This window comes from Dasypus novemcinctus, chromosome 15 (genome assembly GCF_030445035.2).
Source record: "Dasypus novemcinctus isolate mDasNov1 chromosome 15, mDasNov1.1.hap2, whole genome shotgun sequence".
Taxonomy (NCBI): Eukaryota; Metazoa; Chordata; class Mammalia; order Cingulata; family Dasypodidae; genus Dasypus; species Dasypus novemcinctus.
Window position 1 is genome coordinate 10,722,349 of NC_080687.1, and position 23,816 is coordinate 10,746,164.

A 23,816-nucleotide genomic window follows, 5' to 3' on the forward strand; every position below is an offset into this window, starting at 1 on the left:
GTCAGGAGACGAATGCCTAGTCCAGGCGGGAACTGAAAAGGCCTTCATTTAGGAGCTGACACTGGGGTCGGAGAGGAGGTGACCATCTCAGGAGCCACTTGCAAGTCGGATGGGCAGGACCTTCTGATGGAGAGAAAATGGCAGTTTCCCCTTTAGACTAGGCACCCGTGGCAGGGACTAGGGCCCACAGGAAGTGATTGATAAATCCCTGGTGGCTGAATGGAGCAGGGAGGAGAACGGGTGCCCTTTGGCACATATGGAGTCAGTTGACCTGGGTGAAAGTCCCAGCCACCACTTGGAGCCTGTGTGAGTGTGGGCAGAGGGCCTCATGGCTGACCATGCTTCCATGTCCTCTTAAGGATGGCGAGCACTCAGTAAGTGTGGGGACTGTCCCTGGGGTTGGTATTCTCTGGTTTCTAGCTTGGGTATTTGCTGTCGTTCAGGGCAAGGAAAATGCATTGGCTCTAGCTGCCCATGGCATTTAGTTCCAGATGCTCAGGATCTTCTCCAGTCTGGTCCTGGGCTACATTTGCTTGGTGTAGCCATTGGCGCCCTATGATTTCCCTCTTCTGGGACCTGACTCCCACTGCTCCCTCTACCTAGAATGCCTGCCCTGCCTTTATCCGCAGAGCAAAACGCATTTCAAATGCCACTTGTCCCAATGAGCATTGGATTTCCTGACCCTCCAAAGCTCTGTCCATCTGATTTCTTTGATTCGCCTTAAATCTTGTGGTTAGGTTGTAAGTGAGCTCCCTGAGAGAGGGAACTTTCTCTTACTCATCTCCCTTCTCCTCCAGCCACTGACCTTGCCTGTAGTAGGAACTCAGTCCATCTTTGTTGAATTGAAACCGAGAACCCACAGGAGGAAATACTCATCACTGAGATGGGGTTATCAAAGCTACCTACATCATAGGGTGGCTGTGAGTGCTTGGCACCAGAAAAGCGCTCAATGATTGATGTTTCCATCAACCGCACAACATCACCTCTAAAAAGAAAAAGCTTCAGTTGTTCTTGGCCTAACTTAATGCTAAGCCTCCTGTACCCCTGCAGTGAAGTTAAAGAAGGGCATCATTTTAAAATGCCTGGGAAATTGCCTGCTGGACCCACTTATTAGGGAACCACTGTCCTGGCCTGCCGGAGAAATCCTTACAGATCCCGAAGAGCCACCTCCCTGGAGGCATTGCTTGAACGCTTTGGGTCTTCTCTTTTTTGGCCATGGAGGAACAGCTTTTGAGCTCTAAGAGGGGAGTGATTCTAAGATTCTAAGTGATTTCTAAGAGGTGAGGTGGCTGGGAAGGCTCCAGGCCCATCCGCTCCCCTTTCTCATCCCAGACCAGCGCCCCGCAGGCTGGCTGCTGAATCTGCTGCAATGCTTGGACCAGGATGCAGCCTGGCTATTCCAAAAGGAGTGGAGTGGGCAACCATGATGGTCCTTGAGTTTTATTTTTGTTTTAAAATCCACTTTGAAGAATTTTGTGAGTCCCAATGGAGCCCTTTTATGTCCTTTTTTTCTTTTCTGTAGAATTTCCTCTAAGACCCATCAGGGAGATTTGACCTGTTCCAGATTTAGCGCTCTAATGGGCTTTTGTTCCTGTCTTCATTTTTTCCCCATTTTTAATTTCTCCTCTGACTTTTAATTAGCTTTCTCTGGGATCACAGCATTTGCCAACTCTGGAAACACTTTTAATTGATGTTTATGATGCTGTGTGAGTAGGGATGGGAGTGGAACCCGCCTGCCTCGGAGCGAGAGAGAGGACCTGCCCTGGCCACCTCCTTCTGCCCCAGCAGGGCATGTGTGCCATTGACAAACCCTTAGGGGCACAGAGTCGCTTTCACAAAGCCACAGACGTCCTCTGCTTCTTTCAACATTCTTCTGGTGATGCTTTCTCTCCAGGGACCGCGGACAAGTCTAACCTGGAGTTGATCACTCTGACATGTACCTGTGTGGCTGCAACTCTTTTCTGGCTCCTGTTAACACTGTTCATCCGAAAACTGAAAAGGGTAAGAGCATATCAGAGTAAGTTCTCCACTCCTTTTTATGTAATGTTCTAGAATGCCTGGTGTGGTGCCTGGAGAAGGTACTAAACAAATGTCAGGCCCTCTTCTTTCCCTTTCCTCTCGTTCCTGTCCCTGATCTGGTGAACCCCCAAAAGGAATCATGCTGGTGGTTCTCAAACACAAAGTGGGGTATTCAAAAGAAAATTGAGAACAATGAACAGATGACTATTTGTTAGGGATAGAGTGAGTTTTTTATTTAAAAAAAAAAAAGTCTTTAAATTCACCACAGGACCTGTAATGTCTTCATGATCTTAACCTTACTCTGCCAAGAAACAAAAGGGAAAAGGTAAAATAAAGACCCACTTCTGACTTACCTCTTCTAACGTTATGGAAACTCAGGTGTAGCGCTATTCCGTCCTCTGATGCTAGGAAGTTCTTTAACTGGTAAGGTTCAAGTTGGCATTAGGACGCCAGATTTCTAGAATTAGAAGCAGCCCGACTGACTTCTCTGAAACTCAGTAGGAAAAGAGCCAACATTCCTTCCTTCATCCCCACTTCATTCACTGGCCCAAGCCTCACCTGTCGACTACGTGCCTGCTCCACGCAGAATGCCAGGCCCGGGGGCGGGGGGCGGCCCTCCAGGATGGCAGAGGGCAATCGCCACGGCACGCTGTCAGGGAAGGAGGCGGACTTGAATCAATCCCAGAGGGAATCGTAAGACAGCAGCTTGGAGTTTGCTAGAAGGGTCAGCTGCCTCAAAGATGTGTCCAAAGTGTGGCAGGCCAAAAAGGGAGGGAACAGTACTGCACACAGAGGGTACAACGCAGATGAGCCTGGCGGTGGGGCTGGGGACCACGGCGAGAAGAGAGACTGACAGAAGCGTGGCTGCGGGAAAGAACGGGGAGCGAGGCTGAGAGGGGAAGAGCTGCCTGACCAGTGGGGCCTTACAGTGTACGAGGAGAAATTTAATCTTTATTCTGAAAGCAGGGGGAAGCCCTGTGGTGGGAGAGCACAGCCAACCAAGCGGGGACTGGCATATTTGATAGACTCGGATATATGTCTGGAGAGATTATTTTGGCTGCTCTGGGGAGAATGGACCAGAAAGACAAGTGTGAGGAGTGGAGCACCATGTCTTCCAATTTTAAATTTCTGTGAAATTTTGAAGTTGCTAAAAAGGGATGAATGCAAGGGACAATGCAAGGATAGAATGCCTGTCAGACAAGTGATTGGCTATGGGAAGCAAAGAGGGGGAAGGCATCACAAAAACGTTCCCTCTGGTTTCTCTAACTACAGTGTAGATCCCTCAGTGCTAGGATGGTATTTTATCTTTTTATTCCCACTTCGCGTAGGCCAGTGCTATGATTAGCGCTAACATTTACTGATGCTTACAAGGTACTAGGCTCTGCTCTAACAGCCTTCCATGGATTATTTCATTTGATAGTCCCAAGGATAGGAGATAAGTACCACTTCCATCACTATTCCACAGATAAGGAACCTGGCGCTAGAGAGGGTAAGTCACTTGCCCCGGGTTGGGTGGCTGACCCGAAGTTGAGCTGTGATTCCAAGCCAGGAGGGCTGCCTTCGGGCCTGGGCTCTTAAGCATTTAGCTGCGCTGCCTCCACGGCAAGCACCTCGAAGCTGCTCAGGGTTATGTCAACGGAAAGAATCAATATTTGTCGACTAAGGTTCTCCTATCATATTCTCTTCAAAGCCCTTCCTTAAGGTTTGTTTGGGGTGGCCTCTCATTTGCCTTATTGAGATAAACCATAAAGTTCCATAGGGGATCTGTGGGGAAAGTGTCTTCCGTTGCTTACTCCCCTGCCTCCATCAGTGCTACCGCCAAGCCTTCTCAAGTATCCCGCCTAAAACCAAGCTGTCCCTTGCTAGGCACCCATTATCCTCGGCTCTTTGATGACCGGAGAGGGTTTCCCACAGCTTTGGCTATGTTGGACATTGAAGATTGAGTCATAAAACCCATCCAGCAGCTTCTCTAACACAAACCCAGCACCCTGGTGGAGGAATTCACCTCCTAAAGGGTCTTACGGACTCACACATACGTCTGCAGGCTGGGCCCTCAGAGTCTAACACGGATGGCCAGTGCAGTTCGTGACAAACGTGCTCCATAGCTTTCTCTGTTTTCTGTCCTCCTTGGAGGCCAGGCAGAGCTTCCTGCCTTGAGCTATTCGTCACACATTTTAGTGATAATTTTTATGAGGAGAGTGGTTGCAAGTGATGGATGAGGTGAGCTGTGACAGCCCAGAACTGGGTGAGTAAGGGCTGAAGAATGTGGGTGGGAGTGAGATGGTAGATGGAAAGACCGTCTCGTTACTGGAACTCTGACCTCGCTGAGGGAAAGGCGATGCAAGGAACGGCCCCCAAGCTCATGTAAATGTGTTTACTTAACTTCTAGACAAGGGATCTATCTCAAAACCCACTCTCTATGGGCAAGAAATCTTTCTTTCTGTCCTGTCCAAGATGCTACCCACAGAATTGTAGTCAACTGTACATTTAATTCGTAGGAAATACACCCATTGATATGAATCTAAGACACTAAATATATAGGCCGGTCAGCTATGATGTGAAATAAAGGGTATTTTCTGGGCTTGATCTGAACTACCGAGATAAAACCAGCACTTCAAGGCAGATGCCTGCCATCCTCACTTGACATCCTACCAATGGCCAGACGAGCTCAGACCTTGCACGTGTCAGTTTCATGCCATATTTACTCTTGGCCTTTGAAGTAGTCAACTTCTATTTCTTCCTGAAGGGAGATCTCACTCTAATCTCACTGAGGGACCCAATAGTTTTTTCAGGTAGCTACAGCAACCAAGAAGTCAGGCCTCCTGAGGAAGTTTAAATACTTCCGACAAAACGGGCCTCTCCCTGTCCCATGGGGTCACTTCTGATTTTCTCAGGAATATGGAAAAGCCACAGTCATGGACAGTAGGGGCCCACCTGTTATGTATATTCCTGCAAACCCAGAAATGGTCATGGAAAGTTATTTTTAGTCACGGTTTGGGATGATTTTGTAAAAACCTTGTGCATTTTTTAAGAGAAAGGCTGTCATGAAGAACAGTCCTGGATAAGAATGCCGCTGGAGAATCGGAGTACATTTCTTATAGGGTAGTGGAGCGAGTCCTACAGAAATGGGGGGATCATAAGGACTTATTTCATGGCATTTGCACACTGCAGTGTGAAGTGGACCTTAGGTGGAATGGTCCTTTCTCTACCCCGCCACACAGTTTCAACCAAATGACAGAAGTGGTAGCCAGTGTTGCCAAGTGTTGTCGTAAATAGGGTGCCCAGTGTTTGTAACGTTTCTTCTTTGTTGGTGACTTCGACCTTCTCTTTCTTTCTCAGTCTTCTACTGAAATAAAGACTGACTACCTGTCAATTATAATGGATCCAGATGAAGTCCCCCTGGATGAGCAGTGTGAGCGGCTCCCGTATGAGGCCAGCAAGTGGGAGTTTGCCCGGGAGAGACTTAAACTGGGTAATGTATCTGTTACATGGGAATCACTGTGCTGTGAGGGATGCAGAAGTGAACTTGACCTGGGATTCTGGCCCCCTCCTGGTTGCTCACAGACTGCTAAGGGAGGTGGGCCCCGAGGTTGAGGATCCTCCTGGAATGCTGCTGCAGCAGCACGATGCTCATTGACTCAACAGTTACTGAGCACCTTCTTCCAGCAGGTGCCAGGCTAGCCCTGGGGATAGGAAGGCATTTGGGTCCCTTCACTCGAAGAGCTCAGTCTGGTACAGGAGACAGATGTAAAAGTAGACAAGCACAGGGGAGGGGAGAGGGCTTAGTGCCCAGTAGGAGACTTAAGGCAGGCACTCTTTTATAATGAAATTGTGGTGGAATTAGAAATCTGTGGCCCAGAATGGCTGAATACAGTGAAAGCACACATTTGGTGAAAGAGTTGGCTCTCTTCCAGGCTCTTCTGCACACACACACACACACACAAATTACATATTCTCCATTTCCCTCGGTGTTTGCAATGTCCAAACAAAGAAAACCCTAGGGGTCATTTAAGTTGAGCTTTTCAAGAGCAAGGACTGTTGTTTTCCAGGTAACATCGATGCTGTAAACACCAGGCAAATGTGCTTTCCCTCAGCTTACCCAGTTCCTCTGGTTCAGACGTCACAATGCAAATTCATCTCCAGCCCATGGTGCAAAAAACAATTGGAGCCTCAATTACTCCTGCCCAGAATATTTGGATTGTGGCTTCTGAAAGTTTTCCATTCATTCCTGGGTATGCCAGAGTCATTAGTAGTTGGAACTAGGAAAACAGATTGTAGCTCAAGTGTTGCTGGAACCCGCCACTCTCAGTGTCACGAGCCTGTTGAGCCAAAGTCAAGGGCATTCCCTCCTGCCATCCCCCAACACACATGTTGGGATGGGGGCGTTGAAGGGGCAGAGAGGGAGAAGTGGCTTTTCTTGTTCCTCTCTTGGACCTTAAAGGGATTCCACTTATATTGTACCCTATATGAGAAAGAAATGGCCCCAAAAGTATGCTCTGTTTGGCTTAGGGAGGAAAACTGGAAATCAGTGAAAAACTGAAGAGACAGGCAAAAGCCAGTCATAGCCGTTGACAGGGGGAAAAAAATAACTAAATTTAGAGTTGTTAAGGGCAGGTGGCATGCTGGATGAGCTTCTTCTGCAAGTCTAAATTATATGGCAGCTAGCCCAGCCTCTCTGTGACCTTGGCAGGGAATGTGGGATAATTTTCCCACAGCCATGAGCCATTCTCAGCCATGTTGCTTTCCAGAGTTATTAGTCACAATCAAACATGTTTCTTCCAGTGGAGCACAAAAAGCTTTCTGCCCCATCTCTTCATTCCGTGGGCTGGTGTCACTGCCATCCATATCACCCAGACGGAGACTGCTGAGCCTCCTGCCAGAATTCTCCGGGGCACCATGGGTTTAGATAATCCCAATGAGGGAGATTCTCCTCTTTGAAAATCTTCCTTATCATTCTTTTCCTTCCTGGAGTTGCCAGATGCTATGATTTGGCTATGCCCACTGAGTGTCTCTGATGGGCGAGAGAAGGCATATCAGGTTGGCTAACTTCATCTTTAAATGCAGAGTTGAGCTGCAAAGGCCAGGATAAGTGCCCCTCCCACTAATGTGGGAGCAGGGATGCCCCAGACTTTTTTTTCAAACCACATGCTGGACAGAGAATAACTTAAAGTAACACCTGGCAAGTGAAAGTAACCAAGATCATGTAGGGGTCAGTGGCGGGGGGAAAGCTGGTTGATAGCCAGAGTTACAGTGGGGTTATAAATGGAGAGAGGTTCGCAGGCCAAGCTGTGTCTGATCTCTGCTGTGTCTATTCTGCTGGTTGCTATGAGCAGCCCTTGTGAGGGAAATCAGAATTTATAGGACCTGAGAGATGGATACAATTGGAGCTTTTGGTCAAAGGTGTTGCTACCATTGAAATTCCTGAAAGCCAGAGACAAAAGATGCCTGTTTTGTTAGTGTTTCCTCATGGGAGAGACTTCAGCTCTTGCACATTTCTCACATAAGATGGATCGTGTCTGACACAGAATCTTTCTATTGGAAAATAACTTAAAGTCTGAATTAGAATGACCTAATATGGGAAGCAACACGGGGAGTCTGGAATTTAGGAAGAGGATGGTGTCTGAGCTAGTGCTGCCTCTTGGCAGATGGGCTCTGAACACCAAGGAGGGGGCCAGCCCCATGTGGCCAAGTGCTCTCCCCAGGGTGGCCCAGGGCCTTCCTTGGAGGAGATTCCAACATCCTTGCATGATGTGACAATGACCTAGCACATTCCCCAGCAAGTCCGTGGCATTCCAGGCAATGCCAAGGACAATTTCCAGGGAAAAGGAAGATCAGGTGAGGTCATGTCCAGTGTGGCTGGGCTCCCTGAAAATGGGAACTATGGATCTACGGAAAGATTCCAGTGCATGAGATGATTCCAGCGCCCATAATTGCTTCATGCTGTTTTAGGAAGCAGCAGCCTGCATCCAAGAGAATAAACGAAAAGGCTGAGGGAAGCCAAGTGAGGACTGGTTTATTCTCACTGATAGAAGCAAAGTCCCCAGGCACTTGTTAAAACAAAGTTTGTTGTGACGGCTGAGGAGGGAATGTGGGGGGTGGAGGGTGGGGCTGAAGCTGTGGCTAGGAAAAGGATTCTTCCTGCTCCAAGGAAGCAAGAGTCTGGAGAGTGTGTGGAGAAAGGTCCCAAGACAGAGATTAACAACCAGTTCTTAGGCTCAGGACACTTTTCATACTAGAAGGGAGAAGGCTCTACGGAAGAATAATAGTGTTTTTACCCCCCCCCCCAAAAAAAATGCCAGGAATACACATCCAACCGAAAGGCCCGGCTTTTACAAATCTGGAGCCGGCATCTGCCAGTTCTGTGTGTAATGATCTCCATATCCATGTGTTCCAGCTTCATGTGAGATGCTTTCATTCAGAGTCCCCAGCCTGGTTTGTTCCTTGGCCAGTTTTGCAGGAAGGACAAAGTAGACTATATTCCTTGCTGTGATGCTCTCTGGGAGAAATGATCTTTATTAGTCACCACAGGTGTATGCTGGCCCAGAGTGAAAAACCCTGCAATTTCTCCAGTGTCCCCTCCAAACACAGTGTGTCCCCCTGTGAAATATGCCAGGGAACAGCCCCAAAGAGACTGTTGATGATGGTGGGACTTACACCTTTCCCACGTCCTAAGAAAATGTCCAGGCTAGGTGGGAGGAGAATGTCTTAAACAGAGGTAGGAGTGCAGACTTTTTTTGTCACTGAGTAGTTGCACATACTCAACTTCTAATATGTATGGGTTCTAATATGATAAAGAAGCAGAAAACTTCTTTTGCAAATTTTACAAGAAACTTAAAAAACCCAACTACGTCCTTTGGGGGGGAAGGATTGGCATATGTGGAAGGCAGAGAGGAAGGTTAGTTGACTGAAGCATGTTAACGGGACAGTGTGAGAAAGCAGACTGGGTTTGGAGAGGAGGGTTGGGTTAAATTAACACTCTAACTGCCAAGATTTACTTTTGACCAGTGGCATTTCTTTTTCCCCACCTAAAAGTGCCCAAAAGCAGTGATTTCTTTGGCTGCCTTTTGTCACATCATCTGCAGCATACTTGTGTGGGTTCTACGTAACTACCTGTGTTCTGATGGTGCAAAAGGAAGTCCCCTGATTGAAAAAGTAGCTGAAAAATTCCAGAGGGTTCCTTCCCCGAGGGGTATAAAGCTCAAGGTCTCAATCCCATCACCCCCTCTGGTTTCCTATCACTATATGAGACCTGCTTTGGATCTCCCTCAAATACCCAAAGGCTGCCCTTGGCTCTGCACTAATACACAAGGACCTTCCAGGTGCGGGGCACTGGACTAGGTACTGGAATGACTGAAACATGGTCCTGGCAACTTGAGTCAAGTGAGGTCATGCAAAGACAATGTCATAGCATAAAGCAATGGGTACCATGAAAGAAATCTTGATTTTTTATTATAGTCGGCAACTGCCTCTGTGATTGAAACAAATTACTACCAGTGGTTGAAGGCTGATAAGCCGACCCATGAGTATTTGTAATAATCATGTAAGGAGATGTTAGAAAGACTGGGACTATTTTGACTAACAAGGAAGTCTAAGATATGACTTAGCAATCATTTCTAAGTTATCAAGCACTATCATAGCCAAGAGCAGTAACCACCATTCTTTTATTCCCCCTTTGCTGAAAACCGATCAGCAAAGGTCTTGAATGACCTTAAGCGGCAAGAAAAATGGCTTAGGTTAACACACAGGGAAGTTCTTATTGGTAATAATGACATTAAACAGAAGAAGCAACCCTAGGAATTGACAGTCTTCCCGCCTGGAGGCCCTTGCAAAAAGGAAACTGGCTATCTACTTGCACCAAATGCCTGGGGGCCTCCCCTGGCTGCGAAGGATGTGGGGGGCCTCAGAAACACAGGAAAGAGTTGGAAAGAAAAGACTCCACAATTTGTCCCTTACTTTGACTCCTTTGGGGTCAGTTCATCAGAGATTCCATTCAAAGCTACATGCCTCACATCCACACATAAGAAAAGGCATTTCCTTCCTGAAAATGACTTCAGGTCACCCTGCTGGCTTGGCACATAAACCAATGTCTTCTTTACATTGCAGGCAAATCACTTGGACGAGGGGCTTTTGGAAAAGTGGTTCAAGCATCCGCATTTGGTATTAAGAAATCACCCACATGCCGGACCGTGGCTGTAAAAATGCTGAAAGGTATGTCTGCCATGGTTTGGTTTTCAGATGACCCATCACCTTTTTGCATTCCCTAAATGTTGGTACAAGTTAGATATGGCCTAGGAACAGACACAAGCGATTTCTGCTCTGGCCACATAACTTTCTTCTACAGCTAGAGGTCCTATTGCTTTAGGAGATTTAGATTAGGCCAAGAAGAGCTCAAAATAAACCTGGTCAGTGGAACAACCCAGCATCGTCCTTGGGGAAATGATCTCTCACACCTCAGAAGTCTTTCTTTCCTCACATCTCAGAGTCCAGCATGTCAGGGATTTAAGCCCATTGTAGCCACACGTTTGAAAATTCAGACCGATCCCTATGGTGCTGTAATGGAAATTTAGCTGCACCAGGTCCCAAAGGCTGCCTTGGGCTTAACCTAACAATAAAGTGAAGCTAGAGCAATTGAGTTGATGAGAACTCTAAAGTGTTGCCTGCTGTCAAGCCCCAAACACCAAACATTTCCTCTTTAGAAACGATAAAGATGTATTAGCTTTCTAATATTGAAAAGATACTATCACTCTGTGATGCCCTGGGAGGTGGAATCAAATCACAGGATGATTTATGACTACCACCAGTAAGACAGATTGAAAATGAAAAGTAGTGACAGCTACGTAACCCCAACTTCTCAAAGATCCATTTGTCCTTTTAGGTGTAGAAAAGACCTCATTTCCCCATTCGTGATGGAATTTTCATATTACTTCAATTCATTTTAAGATTCCAAAACCAAAAGAAACAGGACTGAATAGCCAAAGGGCAATTTTTAGCTCTTCCATGTCTCTAACACGTTGCCAGGGGATTTTAAGGCCCCAGAAGCTGTGGACCCACTAAGCAGGTACCCTGCCCTGGCACCAGGAGAAAGTGCCATGTGCTCAGGAAGATGCCAGAGTTCTTCATTATTTACCAGCACTGACATCAGCATTACAAAAACCCCACGATTTTTTCTACCTTGAAAGAATGTCCGCATCTGAGAAAGCTCTACAAAGAACCAACAGTTCAACTATGAAAATAGCAGGGGACAGATTTCATCTGGGGTAGACCATCCAAGGGACAGGCATTTCTGAAAGAATTGCTTGCATTCCAGCATGTGCCCCACCACCCTAGATTCTGAAGAAAAGTGCCATCAGCACATCTCCCACGTGAGAAAGCACCAGGTTAGGCCCTCTAATATAGTAGGTTGAACCACATGAAACTGCCATTCTTCTTCTTTTCTCTCAACATTTTTGTGAGATAGATATTATTATCCATCTTGTACAGATGAGGAGGCGTGGCCTGGAGAGGTTAAACGGCCTCTGCAAGGCTATGCAGCTTCTGGGGGCAAAGGGAAGAGTCTGGGAGCAAGTCTTCAAATTTTAAGTCCCCTGCTCTTCCCACTGTACAACAGTGCCACAAAATGGTGGGCTGCAGAGAGCCAGGCATCTGGAAATGGCCTGTTGCTCCAAAATCCTGAAAAGGATCCTGCTCTGCGGAGGCAATCCACTATCCAACCTGGAAGCATCTGCTTCCTCCACTAGTCCCACTTCCCTGCTCACCTACCACATACCCTGTCTCTGACAGATGCCCATGCTGGTCTCTTGTGGTCAAGAGCACCCCTAGGCCTTGCCTGTAAAAGGAACAACTCGGTGCTGAAGGGTCATGAAGGACTGATGAGTTTGAGGGGGAACGATTCTGACTTTGCAGATTGTTTTTAAAGGCCCAAAGAATACATTACATGTAATGCAGAAATAATGTATGCAGTGTTTATCTTTTAATATATCTTTTAAGTGCCTATCTTTTTTTTCTAAAGTCATCAGCCTTGATTGAAAAAGACTGCCATATCACCCATGATGTACAAATCCTCAAAAACCATTTTCATTCCATTTTCTTGCTTAAATTGGGGCCATCTGTTTATGGGAGAAATAGAAAAGGCAGAATGTCAAGCAAAGGTCATGAGTTAGAAGCTCTTTCAAAAGGCGCTTGAGCAAAAACCTTAGCCTTTTTGGGCCTGCACCCACAACTGAAATGAGAAGTGTAATATATAATTTATTTGGCCAACAAGTATTTGTTGAGCATCTATTGTGAGGCCAGTGCCAAGCCCATTGGGAGGCTTCTGGAGTTTATCTGGTAATTATTAAAAAATGATTTGTGCTTATGAAATGCCATCTTGGTATCTGTCACAATGTTAAATGTGCATACCTTTGACCCACTTCCAGGACTGTGTCCTACAGAAATACTTGCACATGTGCACAAAGATTATACCCAGACTGTCAATTACAGCATTATTTGTAACAGCAAAAAACCTGTAGACAATCCAAATGTCAGGAGTGCCATTCGTTAACTCAGAAGAATGAAAAATTCTCTTATACTTTGAAAACATGGGAAAAAGCAAATTTTAAAAATACCGTTTATGTCAACCAAAACAATGATCTTTTTTTGGGAGTGTGTGTGTGTGTGTTTACAAATGCATAGAAAAAATGTGCGGTTGCCACGTCCGGGGCTCTTGGGCCTAGGGCCCAGGATTGTACACCATGGCTGAACTTGATGAGGGAGATTTCACTATAGGGGATTATGCTCTGTTAGAAGATTACGTGCACGATAGTGTCGGTGCTCCTGGATTTATAACCAATGATTATGTTTGCGTAACTCAGCTTTACTGTGATGGGGTGGGTAAGCAGTGTAAAGATTATACTCAAAGTGAGAAGAATGTAGAATTTGACATCTGCAGTCTGTGGTGTAGTAAACCAGTTTCTGTTCTGCATGACTACTGTGATGCCATTAAAGTGTACGTTTTCTGGCCTCTCCTGTTTCAACGTCAGCAGAGTTCTGTGGTGTCACGATTGCATCCCTGTGTGGAGACTGGCAATTCTCATGCTTTTGAAATGAGTTTGAAGAGATTACAATATCTTGAGCTGATGGAAGATATTGTGGATTTGGCAAAGAAAGTTGTGAATGATTCATTCTTTATTGGAGGTTTATTCAGAATTGGTTATAAAATAGAAAACAAAATCTTGGCAATGGAAGAGCTTTGAATTGGGTAAAGTACACAGGCGACTTAGCAATTCTGCCCAAATTAGGAACAATTGACAATTGTTGGCCTATGTTAAGTATTTTCTTTACTGAATACAAATATCATATAACTAAAGTTGTTAGAGAAAACTGCCATTTGCTTGAAGAATTTAAAACCCAAAATTGTGCCGACTGTATAGAGCAAGGAGAACTAATGAAAATGAAGGGAAATGAGGAGTTCTCCAAGGAAAGATTTGATATAGCTATTATCTATTATACCAGAGCCATTGAATATAGACCTGAAAATCATCTTCTTTATGGTAACCGCACTCTATGTTTTCTGCGCACTGGACAAATCAGAACACAGTCTCACGGTAGAAAATTTGGAAAATACAAGAATTTAAAAAGAAGAAAAAATATTCACCAGTAATCCAGCCACCTCGGAGAATACCACTTTATTAACATTATACAGCTTTAGATGGCTTAAGCCATGGATAAACCGAGGCTATGTAGCCTAGAGAAATGCTTGACAGTCTTCCATCAGTGCCTCTTCCTGACAAGAAATGAGCTGCAAATGGTTTTAGGCCATTGCCTCTGTCTAGGTCCAGAACTGCAGATAGTGTTTGCTGTGTGAAAGTGAATCCGTGTGCCCTCAAGATCAGACGAGAAGGTAGATAAGTCAGCTAGTCTCCTGTGAGAACGAGGTGCCTGTCTGAAACCTTGACAGGGTGGAAGGTCATCCTCTTTGCATGGGAAACCTCCAAAAGCTGTGAGGCAAACCAGGGTGTTTCTGTGCTGTTTCATGAGTGCTGAATGTTAAACATCCAAGGAGGATCATCCTAAAACCCTGCTGCAAAAGGAGTTGAATCAAAAGTGGAAATACAGATGCCAGGGAGCCTCAGGAGGGAGAAGGTCAAGAGCAGGGTTATGGATCCATCCTTGTCCCTCCCTCCTAACTTTTGGTTCAACATTTAAGTTTTCACTAGAGTCGGGTCAGGAGCATGCCATTGTGAATCCTTTGTTCATTGTTTAAACTATTTTTTGGATGCCTATTAAATGGACCAAGCTTTATGCCACACACACACACAAAAAATGTGTGAAACCCCAAACCATTACCACTCGTTGCCTCAAGGAAGATAAACGTGTGGGGAAAGGCTTTTGCTTCCCACTCTGTATGCATTATATTGTTGGAATATTTGACAGCAAGATTATATTACTTATATGCTTCTAAAAATAATTTTAAAGTTTTAGCTGCCTTAAAAATTAACCAATAAAAACTGACAGAGCAAACTTAATTTACTCTTTCAGCTCTGCTGACTCTTGGCCTGAGGTGGCTTAACTCTGAAAGCAAAGCTGAAGTCAGATGCCCACGGAGCATCAGAACCGAGATAATCCTGCGCAGGGAGGAAAAGCTTACAGGGGAAAATAACACATGCAAAGATGCTTACTGACTGGCTATGCACCCTTGAGAGGAGGGAGTGAGAAAGAGAGGGGAGGTGGGGGTGTGTCCCCAGCCTGGCGGGTTCTTGACAGAGGAGAGCGTCGAGCAGACGCTTTCCCGAGATGCCCAGCTCTGAGTCAGCACATTGCTGAGAGGCCTAGGTCCACCAGGAGGAAATGCCCAGTGACTAACCCTACCACTGCGCTGGGCCTTGCTGTCATCAAAAGGATGTTGGCTCGGGAGGGTGGGAGTAATGAAAACAGTCTGGAGACAGGGCCTTTCTGCAGAATGTGGGGAAGTGCAAGACGCCACCGGCTGGGCACCGACAAATGAAGCGGCCCCCTTGTCCTGTCGCCCTGACCCTTCCTTGCTTCTCACACAGAGGGGGCCACGGCCAGCGAGCACAAAGCCCTGATGACCGAGCTCAAGATCCTCACCCACATCGGCCACCACCTGAACGTGGTCAACCTGCTGGGTGCGTGCACCAAGCAAGGAGGTAAAGCCCCCTTCCCGTGCCCGCCCTGGGAGCCGAGCGTGCCATGTGCAGCACCCACCCCTGGCCGCTGTTCCTTCTCACTTCCAGGAGAATGGCCTCTCAGTAGCTCCAGAGGAAACAGCTTGCCCACTCATGGAAGGGTGCTCCTGTTCTAGAAGTGGCTTCCCTAAACAGTTCAGTTAAAGTTTCTTGGTGGTTTGAGCGCCTGCTTCCCATGTATGAGGTTCCGGGTTCAATACCCTGTATTGCCTTAAAAAAAAAAAAAAGTTTCTGAAGAGAAGGACTCCCTTTGTAGATCTCTTTCCACAGACTCTAGCCTACGTGGGGGCATTTTTCTCTCAGGATGACTCTGAGGGAGTGTGACCAGAGATAAGATAAAAGTCTAGAAATTGAGTGCTCCTTCAAGCTTCACCTAAAGGAATAGTAGGGTCCCAGGAGGAGAAGAAATGGGGGACAACCAGATGGGTCCTTCTCTTCAGGCCGCCACGCAGACAGGCCTGACCCACGGGGCACGGGGCAGGGGCGGCACTTAGGCCGGGTCCCAGGCGCAGAGCCCCGGCAAGGTGAGCACCACCACGAAGGAAAGCGAAGGGCCTGTGCGCGCCGAGGTCTTCTGAGCTTTCCATAACGGCAGGAGGGATGAAAGGTCGTCGGGGAAGACCCCCCTGCTGGCAGGAGCAGTGGGGAAGGGAACGCCAAGGGCTGGAAGGCCGGAACAGGGCGGTGGGTTTGCAGACAGCCTCGCCTGCGGCCCGTCACTCCCTGAGCCCCGAGAGGGGCGGCTCCTTCTCGGCCTCCGTTCCGCCCGTGTGACGAGCCCAGGGCGCAGCAGACAGCCCGCTCTCTCCGGCCCCTGAGCTCCCTCAGGGTGGCAGCCCCGCCTGGGGGCGAGGGGGGCTGGCTCCACGCAGGCTCCCCGGATCGCCGACCCCTGGTTGGGATACGGGGTAGCTCGTGCAGCCCCTACAAGCGACCTCGTCTTCTGTGGCCCTGAAGAAGCAGGGGTGCAGTCAGGGTTTTGAACCTACTTTTAAAAATCGGCAAAACCCTGGCAGAACAGAAAACTACCTCCACCGGGTGTGGCCCGCCTCTGCCAATCTAGAAGAAGAACACAGCGCTGGGCCCTTCCCGACTTCCGCTCCCAGCATGCTCCGCTACAGCAGCTTGGTGGGGCCGGGGGTCACGCGCGGTTTGACCCGGAAGTGGTCCTTCCCTGAAGGCCTCAGGCCGTCCCTTAGGAGCCTTCTTGCTTAGGAGCCTTCCCAGCCTTCTTGCTTCCTTTAGTCCACGGGTGGGCTCGGCTGCCTGTGAGCTTAGGATGCTATGACTTTTTTTTTAATAATCAGGAAATAATCAAAGGAATAATAATATTTTATGACCTAAAAAGTATGTGAAATTCATATTTCTTTCTCCATAACGTTTTCTTGGAGCGCAGGCATATTCATTTGCTTGTATTATCGGCAGTTACTGTGACAGCTCCCAAGGCAGAGTCAAGTTGTTGTATGGCCTGCCATGCCTAAAATATTTACAGAAAGGCCTGTGAAGCCCTGCCTTAGACGCTCTCACGAGCCCCAAGCAGACTTGGTGCAGACACCCTAAGGCACCCAGGCTGCCGGGGAGAGAGGAGGCCAGACAGAAGTGGCCTGTTCTTTGCACTGGGCAGGGCAGGAGTGGCTTAACAGTCCCAGGGCTGGGGTGATAGTTACCAGAGGTCCCTGTGCACTCGGAGGTCTGGATAAGCCGCAGAGAGGGTGGGTGGCAGTTACAGTTGCAAGCTCTGGCTTCTGCCCCTCCCCTCCTCAAAGTTCTTTCCCCTTCAACTCTTTCATCTGCTTTACCAATCCCATGCCCCAACAGCTACTATTTCTTTTGTAATTTTTTTTACCCTTTCTCAATTTAAATTGAAAACTCCACTCTGTTCATGAGCCTCATATCCGCAAGTTGCATCCCTAGACCCGGCTAAAGACAGATTGATTTGAGGTTTCCAGGACAGGCTGAAGGCTGGCCACTGGCTGGCAGGCTTGGTGCGGCTTAAGTACATGCTATTTTGCCTGCAGGGCCGCTGATGGTGATTGTTGAATACTGCAAATACGGAAATCTATCCAACTACCTCAAGAGCAAACGAGACTTATTTTTTCTCAATAAGGTAAGTAATTTAGGGGTTGGAGTTTTTTTTAAAGACATCAGTGATTTTCCATTTTGGCTAATAGCAAAAAAGCAAGAGGATGCCATATTTCTCCATATTGAGTAGGCTTAAAACTCAGCCTCTGCTTTTTCTTCCTTTTTCCATTTTCTCTTTCCATATTAATCTGTCACACTCTTTTGTGGACCACACAGAGAGCCATTTGATTCCAGTGTAAACAGTGACAATGGGGGTTAAAATTTCCTAGCCATCTATCTAAATACCTCTTAAATCATCTAGGTAATTTTACTTCATATATATTTATATGTATTCTGTGAGTGTGTATACACACACCAATCACCCATTTCTTGAAGGAAGATGCTAGAACTATAATTGTCTCCATTTTTTAGATTAGAGAAATCAAGATTCAATTAACTGAGTGTCTTGTTCAGTCAACAATAAGTCATTGAAGGGGCCAGAACTATAAATCATCTTTTTCCCGTCCTGTTGCCCATTCCCTCACTACCTCACACTTCCACCTCATCTCACCCCTACACTTACTTTGAATAAGCTTTAGTCACTAAAATAAAGTTGTGGAATTAAAAGAGCTCAAGGATCTAAGACCTGAAGTCAAGCAAGGCTTAAAGGAGATCATTGGACGCAACAGAAAGAACTTAATAAAACTTTGCCAATGTGACCTATGACCCCAGTGTGGCATCCTTCTCGGACCTAGAGCCCAGAGCCAGGGACACTGATTCCACACTCTTAACCATTACTCAGCAACATTGGCAATGAGATTGTGTAGGGGTGTAGGGGTTGAGCACTCAGCCTCCAGAATCCGACTTCCTGGAATTAAATCCTGTCTCTACTACACATGAGATCTGTGACCTTGGGCAAGTTACTCAGAGACTCCAAGCTGCAATTTCTTCATTTGTTAAATGGATCTAGTAGTAGAATCTCACTCATAGGATTGTTGGGAGAGTAAATGCACTCAAATGTCTACCACCACCACCATCACCATCCCTACTGACCCATGAGATAGAAAGATTGTGCTGCTCCCACTTCCTTCCACTCATCTATTTGGTGGATAAAGTGTGCAACATCCCAGAATGATGCCCCTCTGTCTTCCTTGGGCAGCAGTCTTCATGGGGCGCACAAATGAGCACCACTGAACAACTGAACCTTTCGCTTATCACTCAAAGTTCATTTTAACAAGAGACACAGATATTCTATCAGGCTGGCAGTATGCATGCACAAACCTATTTCCCCCTATTTTAAACCATGCCCTGTAATAGTTAGAATCTTTGTGACCAGCTGGTTCATATGAGGTCCAGAGACGTCAAGTAATTGGCTCAAGGCACACAGCTACCAAGACTGAGCGCTGGGGGACGGGAACCAGCACTCTTGACTCTTCCTCCAGTGTGTTTTCCATGCACCCCACAGGATAAGGTGGAAACACATTTTAAGAAAGTGGAAGGTGGTGCCCTGGGGCTGAGAGCAGTGCAGATTCCTTCAGATCCCTGAGATCCTGGACTGGCTTCAGGAAGAACTAAGCCAGGAGAACACCCCAGGGACCTGGGCAGGATGGAACGTCTGGGTTCATGTGTCCTTTGTTTTGAAGCCTTCGCTTCCTTCTCTGGCTATATTTAATGACTCGCCGCCCTGTGCAACTTGGAAAACCCATGGCTGCAGTTCAGATTAGGAACCCAAAGTGATATAAAGAGGAGAGAAGGTGAAGGGAAAACAAAACCCAAAGGCCAAATAGAAATGAAATGTTTCATTTCCAAACAAATTTGCCAGGATTCTGAAGTATTACTTGTATTGAATTCACTGTATTCTGGCTGAGTCCTGAAAGTTCAATAAATTAACAGAGATGGTTACCAGTAAGCAAAGCTGAATACATCGCTGATGGTGGGGAGAGGGAGTCGGAAAGAGGGCGAGGGAGCTTGTGGTAGGGTCCTTGGAGGCACGTCCCAGCCTGTGGTTCTGGGGTGCAAGGGGAAGAGGGCTGCCCAGCGAGGGGCTGTGTGTGGCGCTGAGCCCTCGGTGGCCCGTCAGGCATCCTGTTGTTCCTTGTTCTTGCCAGCAGTCTTTTCCTGCTGCCTTCTGTCCTGGGAAGAGTCTTGTGAAAAATAAAATTCCAATCCCCAGCTCAGCAGAATCAAACCTAACCGCCTCAGGGAGACAGTCCACACCTTCCTCGGGTGGGTCGCCTAGGTGGCGGTGGGGTTCACCCTGAGGCCCGCCTCCCTCCTGCAGCCAAGGACAGGTCTCACTCCAGAAGGCAGGAAGCCGGAGTTGGTCCCGCCATCCCTCCCGGAGCGACTTCTGTCCTCTGCTTGCTCCCACTGCGCCCTCTAGTGGCGGGACCATTCCTGCTTGGGGACATTCCTAGGAAGCACCAGGCAGGAAGGGAGACCGGTGAGTCCCAGCCCTGCCGCGCCCTGCGGGCGGGTCAGGAGGACCCCAGGACCTCCTGGTCCGGAGCCCCTTGGTTATTAGTTTCATAGTTATTGGATGCATCCCTAAAGGAGTAAAAGGTCTCTGGCTCCACGCGGACACCCAGAACCAACACTTCCTTTCTTCTGAGCTAGAAAATAATTGGATGACAGAGCTTTTCAGATGAGGGAAAGGAAACACCAAAAAGCAAGGTGACTGGCCCACGATTGCCTGATTAGTGGAAGAGTCAGATGTGTTGTCAGTCGGGGCAAGGTCTTTTCTACCCTCGTTAAGATCAAACTGTTTCTTGTTTTGAATGGAGGCAAAAAAAGGAAATGTTCGCGCTCCCTCTTTCCCAAGGAAACCAGAGAAACGTAACCGACAGCCTTCCTCGATTGCTCCTTATAGGGATTACAAAGGGAGCCCCAAGTACACTGGCAGCTCTTTTCTCTCCTTCCTCTCTTCTTGCCAAAGATGGCACGTGGCATCGGCGAGTGGTTAAGGGCACAGACTTTGGCCAGCATCAAACCTGGATTCAGGCTTTGCCGTTTACTAGCTGCTCGTGGCCTTGACTGCTTGACCTGTCTGGGCATCTCCTTCATCCATTAACAAGAACTGCTTTGAGAATCGTCGGGAAGACTAGCGAGAAGATGTACCTAGGTCCCTTTAAGATAGCACTCACACCAAGTAAGCACTAAGTAAATAGGAGCAGCTATCGATGTTTCTTTAGCTTACCTAAAACCGTAAATAGAAGCCCAGACCAGAGCCGGAGAGACGCCACAGCCCTGGCAGTGGGCAGGCGCCAGGCCTCCCCGCAGAGGCCCTTGCTGCTGCCCCCTCCACCTCGTGGAGTGACGCTCTCCCGGCTCAGGCCATGGCGGGCTTCAGGGGCGAGTCTCCCCGTTGTCCTGGAGCTCCTTCGCACCTGGGTCCTTGCCTTCTTGGTCTCTTTGAAGGATGCTGCCTTACATGTGGAGCCGAAGAAAGAAAAAATGGAGTCAGACCTGGAGCAAGACGAGAAGCAAAGACTAGACAGTGTCGCCAGCAGCGAGAGCTTCGCCAGCTCCGGGTTTCAGGAAGAGAGAAGTCTGAGTGATGCTGAGGACGAGGACGGTAGGTATTAATTCCTTCCTGCCCTCCAGGCTGAGATATTTTTATAACATACTGTACATCTCTGAAATTGTTTTCTTATTTATCTTCCAAATAAACATCCGTGGGAGACTCGATGGGTAATGTCCTGGGGAGATAAGATTTGAATTAAGATTATTTACAGAGTTACTAATTTTGACGGGGAGCGCAGTCGTCTCCCCCTGCCATGTGTGGGTGAAATGGGCGTAAGGCCTGGAAAAATGTCCGATGTTCGTGTCGAAACCCAAATGCTCTTGAAAATGAACTCTGATCTACTTGTTGGTTTGTTTTATGTTTTCCTAACATTGTTCCAATAAACTGGGATTTGGTGGAATAATAGGGGCCATTACAAGCAGTTACAGTTCTAATACTTTCCAGATTCTGACGACTTCTACAAGCAGCCCATCACGATGGAAGATCTGATTTCTTACAGTTTTCAAGTGGCCAGAGGCATGGAGTTTTTGTCTTCCAGAAAGGTCAGGTTTGCTCTTTAGCATTTTCCTTCTTTTACCGGGCCGGGACATGTGGACATTCAGATGGACACAGACCTTGGCTATGAGTCCACTTTTCTCAGGATTCGCTGTGTCCTAAAGGGGAGAGTGGACATCACAACAAATGCCTGAATCCTGTCCGATCGCCACATTGGTTCTGATATTAGGAATCTGAGAGTGAAGAGGGTCAGATACCTGTGGGTAGAACTTGATTCCAGGGGGAAAGCTCCCTGGATTTAGGACCTGGCAGGCCTCGCCCTCTGGCCCATTTTCAAAACTGGCCAGAATCTCAGAACACAGGGCTTCAGGGAGAGCTGCTGTCAACACCTCCGGAGCCCTCTGTGCAGCTGCCCCTGGATAAAAAGGCAGCTCGGTGTAAATGGCCGTGGGGTGGATTTGCTCACTTGTAGAACTTGGATTATAAACTCTGTTGATCAGGATGTTGAACTGCAAAACAGTCGCCCAGCCGACTCAGGGCGCTTCTTGACTCTTGGGCTCCGAGAGACCGATATTTATAGAGAAGCTCTTTGTGTTTATGGTAACTCCATGTACACTTTCATTTGCTTCCTTCACAACGTATGAACTGGATCCCTGAGTGAAATGGAATAATGACACCGAGAAGGCAGGAAATTAGCTGGCTAGATGAAGGAAATGCATTGACCATGCAACTGTCTCATTACAGTGCATCCATCGGGACCTGGCAGCACGAAACATCCTTTTATCTGAGAACAATGTGGTGAAGATTTGTGATTTTGGCCTTGCCCGGGATATTTATAAGAACCCCGACTATGTGAGAAAAGGAGATGTAAGTCAGTTGGATGTTTATTTGAGTCCGTTATTCCCTGTCATTTTTAAACAACAAACCAAAGCCCTTGGCAGATATTTGCGCTTCCTCGGCGGTGGTCCCTGAAAACCATCCTTGCTTTCTTGAAGACACGGAGCGCACTGACCCGCGTCCCACAGCGCCCTGGCAGCGAGTCCCAGGGAGGGCCTGGCCTTTTGCCCATGGACTTGGGTGGGGACACTGCTGAGGCCATCTCCCGTACCTCCTGCTGGCCCCCGGGGAGTTCCCTGTTCCTCTGCAGAGAACAGCCTGGACTCTCCCTCGAAGCAGCCTGGCTGATTGATTCGGCAGGTGTGCAGGTCTCAGGAAGGGGGAGGCTGCTGGGGAGGAAATGGTTTGCCTCCCACGTCTGCCTTCCATGCCTCGCTTCTCCCTGCTGGCTCACCCCAGCTCCTCTCCCCCACTTGTTTTGGAACACAGAGTTGCTCTTCGTGTTTGTGGCCTCTGTTTTCCGGCTTATACCCTGAGGGCTTAAATTTCAGTCTGGGCTCTGAAGATCTCTCTGGCTTGCATCTCCTGGCCCGCTTGTTGAAATGCAATTTGGCGGTCCCAACCCCCAGAGTTTCTGATCCTGTAGGAGCTGGGTGGGGCCTGAGAAGTTGCATTTCTCACAGGTTCTCAGGGGGGTGCCAATGCGTGGTCCAGGGACCCTACTTTGAGAAACCCTGCTCCAGAGTCTCTTTTTCTAGAAGGAAGAAAATAACTTACCTTGAGAGCCCTGGTTTGCCAAGACGGCCTCTCCCCGTGTCTCTCCATCCCTTTTTTCTGTCCGTCTTGGTCTCTTTCAGCCTCTCCCAACCGCCCCCCACCCATTTCTCTGTCTCTCCATTCACCCTCCTCCCTGTCACTTCCCATCCATCAGGAGAGGCCTGACACGGCCTCCCACATTCTCCATCCCCTCCCCCTTCTTGGTGTCTGCCTCTGTCACACGCAGCCTGCTAGCTTTAGGAGCTTGTCTTTTTGCCTCAGAATGCCTTGTCAGAATTCCTCCTTAACAGAAATGCCTGGCAAACACTGATTGTCAGGATGTCTTCTAACTCAGATACTCTTTTCCAGACCCTGGTGTCTCTGCGGAGGGCGTGCTGCTTTGGGGAGGATTTCTCACTGAGTCACAGAGTTAGGGGCAGCAGGGCACACAGGAGGGGCTTACTGAGCAGCCCGGCCTTCGTGGGACAGGGATGCTCACAGCTTCTCTGAGAGTTTTCTCCACATTAGTTTTCCCCACTTTCTGGCTGCTCCAGAAGGTGATTTATGGGCCAAGTCTTTTCTGAGAGGTGACCCCCGGGGCCCTGGGCTTGAATGTGTGTCTCCAAGTCCTCTGGCTCAAGGCCCCTTGTCCTTCTCTAGACGCGACTTCCTCTGAAGTGGATGGCTCCCGAATCGATCTTCGACAAAATCTACAGCACCAAGAGTGACGTGTGGTCTTACGGCGTCCTGCTGTGGGAAATCTTCTCTTTGGGTAAATCTGGGGGAAGGGGGAGACCCGACAGCCCGGAGCCAGGCGAGAGCCCCCTCTGCCTCAGCCTTCAGAGCAGCATTTAAAGTGGCCAAAAGCCCCTGAGGCGGCTGGATCCACCCAGAATCCCGTGGGAGCGAGGGCACGCGCTTGTAAAAAGGGCAGCTCTGAT

The 23,816-nt window shown here is 48.0% G+C and overlaps 1 protein-coding gene across 1 annotated transcript in view; it reads left to right on the top strand.

Moving 5' to 3' along the window:
- The window catches only part of FLT1 (fms related receptor tyrosine kinase 1), a 176,964-nt gene that overhangs the window by 136,553 nt on the left and 16,595 nt on the right, over nucleotides 1-23,816 (top strand). The window contains exons 16-24 of the mRNA XM_058277019.1: nucleotides 1,895-2,001; nucleotides 5,359-5,491; nucleotides 10,123-10,227; nucleotides 15,051-15,164; nucleotides 17,222-17,310; nucleotides 20,682-20,838; nucleotides 21,232-21,329; nucleotides 22,027-22,149; nucleotides 23,536-23,647. Coding sequence (XP_058133002.1) covers nucleotides 1,895-2,001; nucleotides 5,359-5,491; nucleotides 10,123-10,227; nucleotides 15,051-15,164; nucleotides 17,222-17,310; nucleotides 20,682-20,838; nucleotides 21,232-21,329; nucleotides 22,027-22,149; nucleotides 23,536-23,647 — 1,038 coding nt within the window. The remainder of the gene's footprint in view (nucleotides 1-1,894; nucleotides 2,002-5,358; nucleotides 5,492-10,122; nucleotides 10,228-15,050; nucleotides 15,165-17,221; nucleotides 17,311-20,681; nucleotides 20,839-21,231; nucleotides 21,330-22,026; nucleotides 22,150-23,535; nucleotides 23,648-23,816) is intronic.